At 45.6% G+C, this 16,271-nt stretch overlaps 1 protein-coding gene across 1 annotated transcript; it reads left to right on the top strand.

The window, feature by feature from the left end:
* The first annotated feature begins 3,189 nt into the window (after nt 1-3,189).
* Nucleotides 3,190-12,125, top strand: LOC121994916 (protein HOMOLOG OF MAMMALIAN LYST-INTERACTING PROTEIN 5-like). The gene is made up of 5 exons (XM_042548796.1): nt 3,190-3,456; nt 11,351-11,460; nt 11,583-11,658; nt 11,765-11,890; nt 12,036-12,125. The coding sequence occupies exons 1-5, from the start codon at nt 3,190-3,192 to the stop codon at nt 12,123-12,125; spliced, it is 669 nt and encodes a 222-aa protein (XP_042404730.1).
* Nucleotides 12,126-16,271: the final 4,146 nt, after the last annotated feature.

Genomic DNA, 16,271 nt, shown 5'->3' with positions numbered 1-16,271 from the left:
GACACTCATATAACAATCCATGATACTTTCTCATGGCGGGTCATTCAGTATACATTCTCCAATGCATACTCATGTGTCAACTTGATATCTCTATATCCATGACTTGTGAGATCAAGTCATCGAGTTGACCTACATGCTAGTCTCGTTGCATTAACATTGTCCCTGAATGTTAATACTTGACTAGGAATGATTAAGAGTAGTGTTCTCTATATCATCTCACTATCGATTCAACCAATCGATTGATATAGATAAGAACCTTCTACTCAAGGACGTTATTATACTTAGTTATTTAGCACCAATACAAGTAAGTATAATAACCAAAATAAGATGCCTTTATATACATAGGAATATGATACAATTAGTCCATACAACAATCATCATATGATTGGCTCTAGGGCTCTAACTAACACATCCTACAGGGGTTAGTTGTCACGAAGGAGGTCAATGTTAAGGCGGTCAACATTCTGGTATCATAGAGCCAAACTGATGAAAATCGTATTGGCCAGTCGGCCGATCTAGACCCCTCGACCGGGGAAGAAAGTTTCGGTCTGATCTTACCTTTGACTTGGGAAGGTGCATCAAACAACTGACGCTCAATGAGGCATTGGACGCCAAAGGGAGGAGACGGTATGCAGAATCCTGGCCGAGCAGCTAGTCCGCTCGGCATGGCGACAGGACGCGGTACAGGCGCAGCGGAGTGCTGGCCAAGCGGACAACACACAGGCGCAGCGGACTTCCGGCCGAGCAGCCGAGACACAGGCACAACGGAGTTCTAGCCGAGCGGCTAACCCGCTCGACCCAACGATGGGCCCACTGTGTTAGCTCTCGGCATCCTTTTAGGAGTTAGTGCCACTGACATTAGGCATGGTTGGCAAGGAGATCGTACGACGGAAGCTTCCACTGTCACATCAGAGATATGCTTGTCTTGTTAAGATATTATGTCAGAGACACTTTATTGAGAATTCTTTTCAAGGAAAGTTTTTTAGAAGCGTGCTTGCCTGGGGAAGCGTGCTTGCTTGGGGAAGCGTGCTTGCCTGGGGAAGCGTGCACACGTGCTATAGGAACTCTATATAAAGGGGGGTTCAAGCATCGACGGAGAAAAGGCGATATACATTACTTGCTCTACAGTGTTCATTCTTGTTGCTTTGCTTTCTATATCATCGCCGGTGACTGACTTGAGCATCGGAGGGCCAACACCGGGGACCCCTTCCCTGGCTCGGCACCGACATCATTTGTTTTGCAGGGCAGAGCGGAGTCTACGGTCAGTCAGCAGGAGCGCCACATGCCCTATTTTCCATTTCATCGACTTTTAGACAGGATCATATTTGGCGTCATCTGTGGGAACTTAACCTGCATCCTAGTTGAGAAGATGGAGGATGTTGGACGACTCACAACCGTGACGCTCACCAGGGAGAAGCTCGACATGCTCATGCAAACCCGAGCGACGAGGATGGTCGAGCAGCAGCAACAGCAAGTGTTAGCTTATCGACAAGCACAACAGCTAGCGACGTCGGCAACAGGAGGGCAAGCGAGATTCTAAGACCGATCAGAACAAGTTTCTGTTTAGGGGCAAAACAAGGGGACGATTGGCATGCAAGGGGAAGTGCCACACGCACCGATCCCCTTTCATCGTGCCTTGTTCCAAACGCCCTCAGAGCTAGCTCAGGTGTACCAAGAAAGGGGATCATCTTTGGATGATGCGCCCATTCGGGATGCGCGAAAGGGCAAGACGCCCAGAAACAACGCTTCGTTCGAACGGATCAATCTGCAGTTCTCTCAGGAGATCTTGTGTGACCCTCTACCCATGCATTATATCCCACTGGCGATAGGGGAATACAACGGAGCAACCGATCCAGATGATCATCTGGATAAATTTAAAAACGCAGCCATGCTGCACCAGTACACAAATGGGGTAAAGTGCCGAGTCTTTCTCACTACTCTCTCCGGATCAGCGCAGCGATGGTTCTGAAGACTGCCGGACGGATCAATACGTAGCTTCAAAGACTTTCTAGCTACATTCCTACATCATTTTGCCAGCAGCTGAGGCTATTAGAAGACGAGTGTCAGTCTCTTTGCCTTAAAGCATGGGCCCAAGGAAGTGCTTAGAACATACATTAGGCGCTTTAACCAAGTTGCCATGGACATTCCATCGGTCTCTTCTGAGATGCTGACGAACGCCTTCATCCAGGGGCTCATCGAGGGAGATTTTTCTTGTCACTCATTAGGAAGCCGCCTAGGGACTTCGACCACCTGCTTAAGAAGGCCAATGAATACATAAACGTGGAGGAAGCCTAAGTAGTGAGGAAAAAGGAAACACCCTAGCCCGTGGCGGCGTCCGAGCGGTGACCGTCAAATAGCCACCTGCAGCCCAAAGGGCCAAGAGCAGAGAGAGCAAGGCCACACCCGAAGGCCAGAACACATGTCGTGCGGCATGTGGCCTCCAGTCGGTAAAAGATGACAAAAGGTAAGGTATGAACGTCAATATTCTGCTCCTTTCATCAATCGGTGACGCACAACACGTGCGACTGCTGTGATCTGACATCGATCATCATCCGACCGGCATCGAGAGGATACCGTCGCCGATTTCCATCTCCCGATCGGTGACATAGACCTCGATCCACCGGACGATGAGAGGACGAAAGAAGGGCGCCCAAACGACGCCATCAACACCAACGGAGGGATAGCGTTGATCCCTCTCGAGTCTCAACTGAGCGAAACATATCCTTCACTCGGGAAGAAGAAAACAGAAGCAACGCCACTTGTAGAGAAATAGGCATGATCGCTGGAGGGCCGATCGGCGGCGACTCCAACAGAGCCAGGAAATTGTACACTCAACGACTAGAATTCCATGTTGTAGGATGCAGCAAGGAGAAGGCCGAAGGGCCCGAGATCAGCTTTGGCCCCAGAGATTTGGAGGGAGTGGAGATCCCTCACGACGACGCGTTGATCATCCGAGCGGTAATTGCTAATTATACTATTCGCCAAACTTTTATTGATACAGGAAGTTCGGTGAACATCATCTTCAAGAAGGCGTTCGATCAGTTGCAAATCGATCGAAACGAGTTGCTGCCTATGACAACCCCTCTATACGATTTCACGAGCAACTAAGTATCGCCGCTCGGACAAGCTCGACTGGCCATCTCACTCGGGGAAGAGCCATTGAGGAGAACCAAGACCACAAACTTCATAATGGTGGACGCACCGTCAGCCTACAATGTCATATTGGGACAACCGGCCCTCAACGAATTCCAGGCGGTGGTATCAACCTACTGCCAAAAGATAAAGTTCTTAGTGGACGACCGGGTGGGCGAAGTCAAAGGCGATCAATTGGCTGCTCGGCGATGCTACGTCGAGATGGTCAAAACCGAAATGAGAAGCGCTCGGAAGAATCCGTGCTTGGAGGTGAACGCTATCACCGAGAGGCCTCCTGCGTTAGTTTATGAAGAAAAGGAGAAGGTTCAAATTCTGTTGGGATCTAGCGCGCCAAAGACGCGGAAACGCAACGAAAAAATACTAGATCCTCTTATCCAGCAGATCCATGTGAAGGGAAGAAACAATTTCTAAAAACTAATCTATGCTAAGCTACATGATAGAGTTATACCCTTGAAGCGTGCACACAATCTCCAAACAGCTCGGATCACAGTACGATCTCACGTTCGCGCCTCTACGGTATCCACACGAACAAGCCTTGTCTTCGTTTGTCTCATAAACTCAACAAGATAGAGAAGAAAACACACAAGGTTGTGCTAGCAACCTCAAGATGTGTTTCGGCCAAGAGGGGAAAGGAGGAAGAATAAGAATGCCAAGGGTCTCAATTCATGAAAAATATCATCCAAATGATATTTATAACCATCCCATGGAATACCAAGAGTCTCCACCCTTTCATCTTCTAATCCAATGGCTCAAAATCAACCATTCAATCCAATGGTTCAATTTTGACCATTCAACTTCCTTGGTGAACTCAAGTTCACCCAATGAATCTAACCCATTGATTCTCATGCAATTCGACTCAATCCATCGATTGGATCCATTTGAGTCTAACTTAACAAGTCCAATTCGGATTACACTTAATCCAATGATCCATCATATGAACCTCTCTCCATATCTTCTTGTTCTTTGTGTGTGACCCTGTAGGCTCTCGTAACGTTGGCAATGTATCCAAATCAACATTTGTGATACATAAGAAATGAGTGGCATCTAGCAAGGCATCATTGCTACCCAAGTGACGAGACAGTCGTGATCCGACCTAACCTTTCCGTGGCTATCATGTTGTATGACTTGGTCCCTCTATCCTTGATATCTAATTGATCAATGAGGCATAGACCATGTCATCCTCTTATCAATCTTTGTGTTTCTTGATCTCCAAGTAGACACACTCAATCAAATAAGCTCAATATCTCATATTGACTCATTTGCGCATGACCATGCTTTCTTGTGTCCTACTAATCAAGGGGTCCATAGATATCGCTTCCGTCATATGAAAGGGATAGATCTCATCTACATCACTCACATCCCTCTGCATAATTCATTGCATACCCAGTGATCGACTTTATTGTCCACCCTGTTACGGGTGATGTTTGACGATACCAAAGTACACAACTCCTTATGTAGGGAACCGTAGTGACTTCAGGTCTAAGGACTATTCATACCAATAGTCACATGAGAATGTTTATGACACTCATATAATGATCCATGAAATATTCTTATGGCGGGTCATTCAGTATATATTTTCTAATATATACTCATGTGTCAACCTGATATCTCATATCCATGACTTGTGAGATCAAGTCATCCGTTGACCTACATGCTAGTCTCAATGTATTAATATTGTCCTTGTATATTAATGCCCGACCAGGAACAATTAAAAGTAGTGTTTTCTACAACATCTCACTATCAATTCAACCAATTGATATATTGTAGATTAGAACCTTCTACTTTAGGACATTATTATACTTATTCAATCGGCACTGAACTGAAATAAATATAATAACCATAACCTTTGCCTTTTATTAATAATGATATATGATACAACATGAGCCCTTTACAATCATCTCATAATTGGTACTAGGGCTAATACTAACAAATTCACCCAAGTCGGATGGAGGCAACCACCTTCATCGCCACCGATCTGGAAAGCAAGAAGAAAGCAGAGCTGGTAGCACGTCTCATAAATAATCACGATGTGTTCGCTTGGTCGACACATGAGCTTCCTGGTATCTCCCCGAGTGTGGCCCAGCACGAGTTTCATGTCCGACCAGACGCTCGGCCAGTGAAGCAAAGAAAGAGGAACTTCAGCACAGAATAAAATTTGATCATCCGGGCGGAAATAGAAAAACTGCTGGAGGTCGACCATATAAGGGAAGTCTAATTCTCGAGCTGGCTCGCTAACGTCGTGCTAGTCTCTAAGCTGGACAATAAATGGCGAGTCTACATCGACTTCCTTGACTTTAACAAGGTGTGTCCAAAGGACTTCTATCCGTTACCTAGGATAGACCAGATGGTGAATTCAACAGCTGGTTGCGAACTGATCTGCATGCTCGACGCGTACCAAGGATATCATCAAGTGCCGCTCGCCCGAGAAGATCAGGAGAAAGTCAGCTTCATTACGGCCGACGGGACATACTGTATAACGTCATGCCACTCGAACTGAAGAATGCCGGCGCCACATACCAGAGGCTGATAAACAAGGTGTTCAGATAGTAGATCGACCGTAATATGGAGGTATACGTCGATGACATATTAATAAAATTCCTTCGAGTTGTTGACCTATGCATAAATATCGAGGAGACCTGCCAAACTCTGAGGGCTTACGGAATAAAGCTGAACCCAAGTAAGTGTCTGTTCGGCATGAACAGCGGTCGCTTCCTGGGTTATATCGTCACCGAGCGGGGCATCGAAGCCAATCCGAGCAAGGTTAAGGCGCTACAAGACATGTCGCTGCCTCGAAGCTTGAAGGAAGCTCAACGCCTGACCGGTCGGATTACGACACTGTTTAGATTCATATCCAAGTCATCCGACCGAAGCCTGTCATTCTTCAAAGTGCTTCGCTGAGCTACAAAATTCTGGTGGGACGCCAAGTGTGATCGGGCGTTGGAAGAGCTTAAGGAATATCTAAACTCTCTATATGTATTAGCCAAGCCGATCGTTAGTGAGCCGCTCTGGATCTATCTAAAATCCAACGAGCATGCGGTTGGGTCGACTTTAGTAAGGTAGAACGGCCAAGAACAATAACCTATGTACTTTTTAAGTCATATATTGAAGGATGCAGAGTCTCGTTATACCGGTCTGGAAAAATTAACTTATACATTGATACTCGCCGCTCGGAGGCTTCGTTTATACTTTCTAGCACACTCAATTATCATGCTGACTAACAGTGCCTTGGGGCGAGTCAAGCGTCGGAAGGCTAATCAAATGGACGATCAAGCTAAGCGAATTCGACATACAATATCAACTCCGAAAGGCAATCAAGGCTCAGGCCTTGATGAATTTCATCACAGAGGTCCGGAATATTGAGCCAGAGGCAACGTGGAAGATATATGTTGATGGCTCATCCACTCGACAAGGTAGTGGGATGGGCATCTTGCTCATTTTACCACGAGAGGATCGGATTCAGCTTTTCGTTTGGCTTGACTACTGCACCACCAACAATAAAGCTGAATATGAAGCATTGATAACCGGCTTACAAGCAGCCTGGTGTATGGGAGCCGTTAAAGTCCTCACTCACTCAGACTCTCAGTTGCCCGCGTAGCAGCTATCTGGGACGTTCGAGATAAGCAATGCCCGACTCAGGCTCTATGCGAAAGCCTTCGAGAAATTGAAGACCAACTTTTAGGAGGTCATTATACAAAAAATCCCTCGATCGAAAAACCAGGCGGCGGATGAGTTGGCAAAATTAGTCAGTTCGTTATCACCAATCGTTATAGGGCAGTCAATCGATCAGATCTCGTTCGTGGTGCATATTGACAGAATAGAAGGGTTAACCTTCCTAAATGACTGGAGGATGGCTCTGATAGAGTTCCTGCGATCGGGAGTGACACCTGCCGATTAGGAAGAATCTCGCTTACTAAAGAAGAGGGTCGGATGGTTCACCTTGGTCGGAGAGCAGCTTTGTAAGAGAGCCTTCTCTAGGTCTCTACTCAAGTGCGTCAGATTAGAAGATGCCGAATACATTCTGTGGGAAGTGCACCAAGGCTCCTGTGAAGGCCATCCGAGCGGCCATTCATTGGCCCGAAAGATACTCCTAGCCGAATATTTTTGGCCGACCCTCCAAGAAGATGTCTCTCGGACGATAGCCACCTTCCTGTCATGTCAAAAGTATCACAACCTTCCGCACCGGCCGACCAAAGAAATGAAGGCGTCCACAGTATCTTGCCCATTCGACTAATGGGGCATGGACATTGTTGGGTCATTCCCCATGGCGACAGGTCAGTGGAGATTTCTGCTCGTCACGGTGGACTACTTCTCGAAGTGGGTGGAAGCCGAGCCGCTTGCAAGAATAACCGAGCATATGGTCATTAAGTTTGTTTGGCAGAACATCATCTGCTGGTTCAGCATCCCACGCCGGCTCGTATCAGATAACGGGAGATAATTCGCTGATCAGAGACTTAGAGAGTGGTGCGAGAACTATGACATCTAGTAGGCCTTCACCTCGGTGGCCTAACCCCCAGGGGGACAGGCAAGCAGAAGTCGCCAATAGGGAAATCCTCAGAGGGCTATGGGCTCGGCTCGACCACGCCGGAGGCAGCTGGGTCGACGAGCTCCCCAGTGTGCTATAGGCCCTTAACATGACCCCGAAGGAGGGGACCGGCATAACTCCTTTCCACTTGGTGTACTACTGTGAAGCAGTCGTCCCTGTAGAGGTTGGAGTAGAATCTGATCGGTGCAATACTATGATGAAGGAAACGCCGAACGGAGGCTAATGGAACTCAACTTGGTGGACGAAACGCGGGCTAAAGCAGTCGTTAATCTAATTGTGTACCGGCAACGGATGAAGCAGAACTACAACTGGAGGGTGATCCCGAGGTCCTTCCAGGTCGGGGATCTCGTGTGGAAGAAAGTGAAACCGGTCAGTGACATCACTAAGCTCGAAGCCCCATGGGCGGGACCTTTTAAGGTCGTGCAGAAGCTCTGCTCAGGCGCCTACTACATGGAGGATGAGGGGGGGAAGGCAGCTCGATCAATCGTGGAGCGCAAATCATCTCCAACCCTACAGGGTCGGATAAGAGGTGCACGAGTGAATACATGTATTTTTGTATGTTTCCTGAATGCAGGACAAATATGAATAGAAGCGACGTACGCCACTCTTAAGTTGAGTCTTTGTCAACGGTTGAGTGACGACCTTAAACCCTAGTTTTCACCAACGGTCGAGTGACGACCATAAACCCATGTCGTCATCAGCGGTCGAGCGACGACCTTAAACCCTCGTCTTCATCAACGGCCGAGCGGCGACCTTAAACCTTAGTCTTCACCAACGGTCGAGTGACGACCATAAACTCATGTCGTCATCTGCGATCGAGTGGCGACCTTAAATCCTCGTCTTCACCAACGGTCAAGCGGCGACCTTAAACCCTAGTCTTCATCAACGGTCGAGCGGCGACCTTAAAACCTAGTACTCATCAACGGTCGAGCGACGACCTTAAACCCTCATCTTCACCAACGATCGAGCGACGACCTTAAAACCTCGTCTACACTAACGGTCGAACAACGACCTTAAACCCCTGTCTACATCAACGGTCGAGCGACGGTCTTAAACCCTTGTCTATATCAATAGTCGAACGACGATCTTAAACCCTCGTCTTCGTCAACAATCGAGTGACGACCTTAAACCCTGATCCTAATAAGGGGTCTAGAGCTGGTCTTATAACTCAAGAACGATGAATGACCGACTAAAAATACACGCTACTCAAAAGCTCTAAGTCTTCAAAATATGGTGGTCGTTCGGAATTATTCTGCTATGACTTCTCGTCACCGATCGGAAGGCCACCAAGTTGTAGTAAGCAACTCACAATCTCGCTCGGAGCTTTACGCGACAACACGAACTAAAATGCGAGTCAAATCGAGAGGCCGAATGGCGGCAAAGGGATGAACGAATAAGAAAAGACCACTGAACGGCGATCATTCATTAATACTTAGAAGGGTTACAAAACATCTTGCATAAGGATTACAAATAGACAGGTGAGTACAAAATCACTCGAGCAAGGATCACTCCAGATAATCCAAAACATCATCGGACAACGATTCAGTCAGCTTATCCAGACTGATGACCTTACTCGATAGAGCAGCGGAGAGGTAGTCGTCTTCCTTGAGTTGGCCGAACGTCCCTTCGATCGCTAGGTCAAATAGACGCAGTGATTGGTCGGTGACCTTGTCATTAAAAATAACTGAGTGGATGTAGGCTTGCTTCATGAGTTCAAACCTACTCGACTCGGCTCCCTGATATGTCTCTAGGGCCCCTCGGGAGGCCTCAACTTCTTCCTTCAACTGGGCCAATTCTTCGTCTTTGGCGTCGAGCTGGGTCTTCGTTGAAGTTTGCTCGGCCAATCATCCATCCCTCTTCGCCTTCAGCGCAGCCTCAGTATCCTTCAAGTTTTAAGCCAATACCCGAAACTCTTTATTCTTGATCTCCAGATCTTCAATAGGCCGGAGTTTCCTGGTTTTGGCAGAATGCACTACAAGAAATTTTGGATTTAACCACACCTAATAGACAACAGTTTTTCAAGAAATTGTTATCTTTTTTCCATTTAACAGCAGTTTTATTGAAAATTATTGTTGTTCACCATAATGTTTTTTAAATAACAACAGTTTTTCAAAAAACTGTTGTCTAATGTGTGTCAAAGACAACAGTTTTAAAAAACTATTGTCTTTTAGTGTTGCTTATGTGATAATATATAACAGTTTTATTAAACTATTGTCTATTGAATGTTGTTGAATCCTAAAAATACAACAATTTTTTTTAACTTCATGAAAAAAAACCTAAAACCCACTTCTCTGTGACTCTTCAACGAACAAAAACCTATCTCCGACTCCTCTTTCGCGACTCCTCCGTGAAAGATGCTCCTCGTCGCTCTCGCTGCTTTGCCTTTAAAGTGTTAGCGCATCGACTTTTCGGCGCTTCCTTGGGAGGTAGAATTTTTTAAAAAATTTTAGAAATTTTTTAGAATATAAACGGAGTCGGCATAACACATTTAATAGGGTAAATCGATTAAACTTAGAGAAAGCCTATTTCGAGTACCAATAAAGTGGGAGTTTATTTATTTAATAACCTACATATATAAATCTAAACAATCTCATTTTTTTTCCCCATTCCTCCTCTTCTCCTGCCGATCTCACCGTCACCGCGATCTCCTCTTCATTGCTGACCTCCGACGCAGCCGGCGCTGCCCTCATGTTCCCGATTACTCCCAATCACCGCCGCCCTTTCCCCTCTCCCCGTGCCCTAGTTTCCTATTGCAGTCGCACCACCACCCTTTCCCCTCTCCCGTGCCCTAGTTTCCCCTCTCTCGATCTTGCCGATGTCGAGCTCCTCTGTGAGATATCGGAAAATTAATTAAATAGGGTTATTTAATTAATAGCCTTATAGAATTTTTTTAAGAATTTTTAGAAATTTTCTGAGAATTTTTCGAAGCTCATGCGACGTGTTTTGAGGGGACGAAATTACGGGTACGAATAAGGCCTGTTTGGAATAGCCGTTTAAATGAGGAAATGTTTAATTATTTATATTCCTTTTCTTATTATTTCTCCATAACGCCTATCCCGATCCGAGTTCCTCACCTCTCCCGAACCTTTTCCTTTCTTCCCTTCTTCCTCTGTTCTTTCTCGCGGACAACACTAAGGCGACGGGCAACAGAGTTCTACCTCCGATGATCGTCGACTGGTAGCATGTCGCCGGAGCTTGCTAGAGATCGAAGCCCGGATCATCCTGATCTCTTCTTCTTCTCAACTCTTTCCACCCGAGCCCTAGGTTTTTCCGTCGTCGAGTCCTCCCTCTCCTCTCTTACGCGACGCCGACACTGCCGAGCTCTCCCTTCCTTCGCAAAGCCGTCATCGCCTTGGCTTGAGGACAGATCGACAATGCCGTTGATCGAGGGAGTGCGTAGGTTCCCTGTGCTCCGATTTCCCCTGGATCGTCGCCGGCGTCTGAGGTATAGCCGTGCCCTAATTTTTGTTCTGGTGCCGTGGGATCAAGCTAAAGCCATCCGATCGCCGGCGTGAGGTTGCCTTAGGGCTTCGAAGGTAAGCAACCAGCCCTAATATCTGAAGAGAATCACCATTGAATTTCGTTTTAATACTCTTTTTATATTTTGGATGATAATTTGCTTCATTTTGATTCAGATTCTGTGATTTTGCATAGGACAAAAAGTCATTGCAATTAGGGCCTGAGGACAACCTTTATGTGGAGGGTTTTGCATCAAATCTTTTTGCAAAGGAAGATAAGCAAGATCGTGCTGGTCGTGCAGATCTGTATGTGAAGGAACATGTTTCTTTATCATTTTCTTATCTATCTAGGCATATCTATTAAGACATTTCATTGGCTTTTCTTAGTGTCACAATGGTTGGGAAATTAAGTACTAGTAATATTACAGGAATATTGCAAAAACTTTTTATGCTGCAAGTATCTTTTTTGAGATACTATATCAATTTGGTGAACTTCAACCTGAAGTAAGTTTTGCACTTTGCCATTTTATAAAGAACTATTTTTTTGGTTCAATATGAGCAAGCAGACTAATTTTGATCATACTCTACTTTCCAGATTGAGCAAAAATAGAAGTATGCAGTTTGGAAAGCTGCAGATATAAGGAAAGCTCTTAAAGAAGGCCGGAAACCTGAACCAGGTCCTCCAGGTGGTGATCCTGATCAATCAATTTCCTCAGGCCTCTCGAGTTACACTTATGTATGCTCTATCACCTGTATTTCATAGCCAAATAAAAAAAAGACAGAATGTTTCTTTTTTATGAACCATAACATAATGTTGTGGAGAGGCTTTTCTTTTGCTTGGTTGGCCTAATAATGTCATGCTTTTTTTTATCTTTTGTTAGGGCACACAACCAAGCGATGGATTGTCAGCTAGTCAACAATTTGACAATGCATCGCCTCAGCATATACACAAGGTCAATTTGAATGTGTAATTTGTGCATCGCTTGCTACATATTTCTTGCCACAGAATTGTTGAACCTCGTCTATTTTGTTTTTCTTTTTCTTTTCCTGTACGGAATTCAGAAGGAAGTGAGCATTTTGTGGATAATTATAGAAATGCTGATTTACCCCCTAAAAATGCTGGTGAGCCACAGGGTTTTAGTCAGGCACCACAGGATTTAAATCTAGAATTAAATCGTAAGTTAGATTAAATTACAGTTACTTTATCATTTCTTAGTTTTTTTTCTAACTTACATTTGCAATATTTGCATCTCGATTCATTCGATTATGTTCACTTCGTATTCAACATGAAGCTAAAAGGTGTTTTGTACATATTAAAGACTCTTTGGTGGTTTTTTTTATGTTCAATCTACTGCTCTTTTTAGCATCTTTATCCTGCTATAATGTTATTCTTTAAGATTGCGTTGCATTGATTTCTAAAAGTTGCATGACATCTCTCTACTCTGCCTTCAAAACTAACGATTTATGTTGTTTCAGGTAATTACTGCAGTCATTCCTACTATTGTTTCAAGAGGTTACCATTTATGTTACATAGATAACGCTTTTTGCACTTCTGTTAGATGACTATATCAAATGGTTTTTATGGTTATGTAACATTTATGCAGTGCAATTAGAATCACGCGTACAGTTTAGTTTCTAATTTGTAATATATATCTTTATTCGAATAGGTGTCCTCAAGAGTATTGGGAAGAATGTCGACAAGCTAAAAAAATGGAGAGACTTTAACAAATTAAGGAGCACTAGGAGCTGCAATCCCTCCTCTTCACCGACATCTAAGTAGAAAATCTCATGTTATATTGTTCTACCTTTGTTTTAATAGTGTTATCATTTTGTTGGTTGCTTATGAAATTTTGTTGGTTGCTTATGAAATTTCTTCAGAATGTTATAGATATTATTTTTGAATGTTAAAAAATTATATATTAAATTTTATTTTGAAATTTAGTATTTTGAATGATTTATAATATTAGAAAATTGTGTATTAATTTTTTTTTATTTTTTATCTAAAAAAGACAACGATTTTTCACCGTTGTCGTAGATAGTTTAAAACTGTTGTTGAAGACCCTGTTATTAAAGGTAGATGCTCAAACACAACGGTGAAAAACTGTTGTCTTTGAAGGAAAAGACAACAGTTTTTCACCGTTGTAAAAATGTTGTCTTTGCCTTCAAAGACAATGATTAAAAATTGTTGTCTTTGGGCACCCCTTTTAACAACACGACCTTTAACAACAGTTCAAAATGGGCTACGACAACGGTGAAAAACCGTTGTTGTTAGGCTTTTTTCTTGTAGTGATGGATTTTAGCTTCAACAGTGTTGGCCTGTTTATTAAGCCGAGCTATTTGAGTGGCCTGCTAAGCGTTTTTTCCTTTCTCCGCCTCCAGCAGCTCGACGCCCTTAGCCAGATCGGCCCTTAGCTGAGCCATCTCAGTATTCATCTGCTCCAACTGCTCTTGAGAGGCAGATGACTAGTCGCTCGATGTCTTCAGCCACTTAATCTCCTGCTCCAAAAAAGTAAGCCTTTAGCACATGGCCAGACTCTCTACCAAATACTGCGAGTAACCAAGAAAATATGAGCACCGATCGGAGATAAATTGAGAAAATACAGCACTTACTCCAGTGGACATTTGGGTGTGGCTGTCCGCAAGCACCCCCGGGGGCATGAGCACTGCACGGGCTTAGGAGTCAGCCCAGATCTGTGCGAGCGGTCCCTGATTGATTATCTGGTGCTCGAGTGCTCGGGATTTAGCATCTTCCGACTCACGCCATTCCTTGGAAGATGAATAACCGTTGTTATGTGGCACTGGCCACTCGAGGCTGATTAGGCCAAGGTCGCTCGATGGGACGACCTAGACGTTGATGGTGGTCGGATGCCTGACTTTTGAACTTTTGGCGACGGCGGCATGAAGTCAGCTGGAAGTGCACAAATGGTTCCTTGTGGCAGATTGGACAAGGATGGTGTCCGATCAGACAACGTAGGGGGAATAGTTGTCGGGGCTGGAGTTGGGGTCGAGGTTTCAACCCGCTCGGCGGAAGGGCGCGGGCTAGTTCTTGTGGGGGTCCGCACCACCGAGGAAGCGGATCGCGAGGAAGTCTTCGCCCGACGCCTCCTGCGCCTTATCAGTGGCTTTCCAGAGGAGGCCGAATCCGACGCCCGCTCATCCCGAATCACCGGAGGTCGTTCCGTGGGACGTTGCGACCTACCAACCTCTCTAGCGTTGGGCGTCCGGCTGGCTCTCCCTTCACTAGCTAAGGCTGGAGCCCCCTCACTCTCGCCATGTGGGTCTTCTTGTGAGCCGATCGGCGGCAGCCTACAACTCTCCAACTCAGCAGCAGCCGCTGCATTGATCACAACGTTTGCAAACTTAGCCTTTCCGGCCAAACGCGCACGTAGTATGATGTCAAATGCGAAAGAGGAAGAGAAATCAGTTATAATCAAAGAAAGAAGTGAAGAAGCTGCATACCTAGGTTGGAGGAACCCTTGTGCGGATCGGACTCAAGCCAAAAACATAGAGGACACCCTCCAACAGCAACTTGTGGATGTCATATTTCTGATCGGCCAGCATTAAAGCTACATTGAGGTAATCCGATCTGCTCTTGTACTTCTTTAGTAGAGGCTGACTCGCCACTTCGAGCTGCTAATTGGTAGGGAAGTCTGGCCGCTCGGGAAGTCGCACAAAAAAGAAGTATTCCCTCCAATGTTTGTTGGAGGTCAGCATTTTATCGAAGAAAACTAAATCCACTCGGGCTTGGAAAAGAAAAGTCCCCAGCTCAGACAATTTGGGATAATAAAAATAATGGAAAAACCGGGGAGTGAGAGGAATGACGTGCATGCGGAACAGAACCACTACCCCGTACAGCAGCCGAAAGGAGTTTGACACTAGTTAATGAAGAGATATGTGAAAATATTTACAAATGGCAGGAAAGAAGGGGTGGATTGGAAATCGCAGACCGGTGGTGAACTGATCCCTAAAGAAATAAAGACAGCCGGGCGGCAGAGCATTTGGCCGATCGGAAGGAGAAGGAAGAAGAACTTGGTAATCAGAAGGAAACTCGTAGGCAGCTGTCAAGCTCTCAGCGTCGCCGGCGTCAAATCTGGACTCAGTATGGGTGTACCAAGGCCCAGGGACGGCGACGGGAGGCTGTGAAGCACTCTCCATCACAATAAAGTAAAGGAGGTAGCGAAAAGATGTGATTGGGGAGAAGGAAAGCTTACTGGAATGTCGCCGGAGGAGCAGGAAAGGAAGAATATCGTCGGGACGCAAAGTCGGAGAAACGCCGAAGAGCTTGAAGACGGAGATGTGCAAAGGAAAAAGGTGACACGACGGGTTTATAAACCCCAGGGCCGGACGATCGTGGTCGTATGATCTAGGGCAGAGACCAAGGCAGAAATCTGGCCATCGAATTCAAAGCGCCAAACGTCACATCACCATAGGATATCCGCCTGTCACGTCCAGTGTGTGGTGGCAGCAGATAGGACACGTGGCGCTTCGCCACAGGATGACATTTAATGAAGGCAATTAAGAGGCATGGAGGCGTGTTCAGCCATGATGGGCAGGGATTTGCACGATCTCCCAGAAATATGGATGACTTAAGCACTGATCGCGCCCGCCCAAGGAAGCACAAAGAAAATTGCTTGTGCTGATCGGCATAAGGAAGTAGACGTACCACCGAATGACAGTCTTCAATAGGTCGATCGACCATACAAGTTGTTAACACATTCACTTGGTTATATAGGAGCGGTCACATAGTCGACTGTCGGACTATGTGTGGCCGATCAGAAGCTAAGGAGTGTCATAAGCCGATCAGGTGAAAAGCTTCATAGAAAATTTGTCCAATCAGTCGGACTTGCAGCTTTCTTCGACTAGACTTGAGGGGGAGACATGTGATGCGGTGATAAGAAGGAGCCCACCCTACAGGGGTTAGTTGCCACAAGGGATGTTAAAGTCAAGGTAGTCAACGGTCTGGTATCATAGGGCCAAACGCATGAGAATTGTATTGGTCGGTCAACCGATATAGGCCCCCCAACCGGGGGAGAAAGTTCCGGTTGGATCCTACCTTTGACTCGGGAAGGTGCGTCAAATAGTCGACGCTTAATGAGGTATTGGACGCCAAAGGGAGG

The sequence above is a fragment of the Zingiber officinale genome, chromosome 6A, assembly GCF_018446385.1.
Source record: "Zingiber officinale cultivar Zhangliang chromosome 6A, Zo_v1.1, whole genome shotgun sequence".
NCBI lineage: Eukaryota > Viridiplantae > Streptophyta > Magnoliopsida > Zingiberales > Zingiberaceae > Zingiber > Zingiber officinale.
Note: the sequence above shows the minus strand (reverse complement) of the source record. Positions and strands in the feature narration are given on the sequence as shown.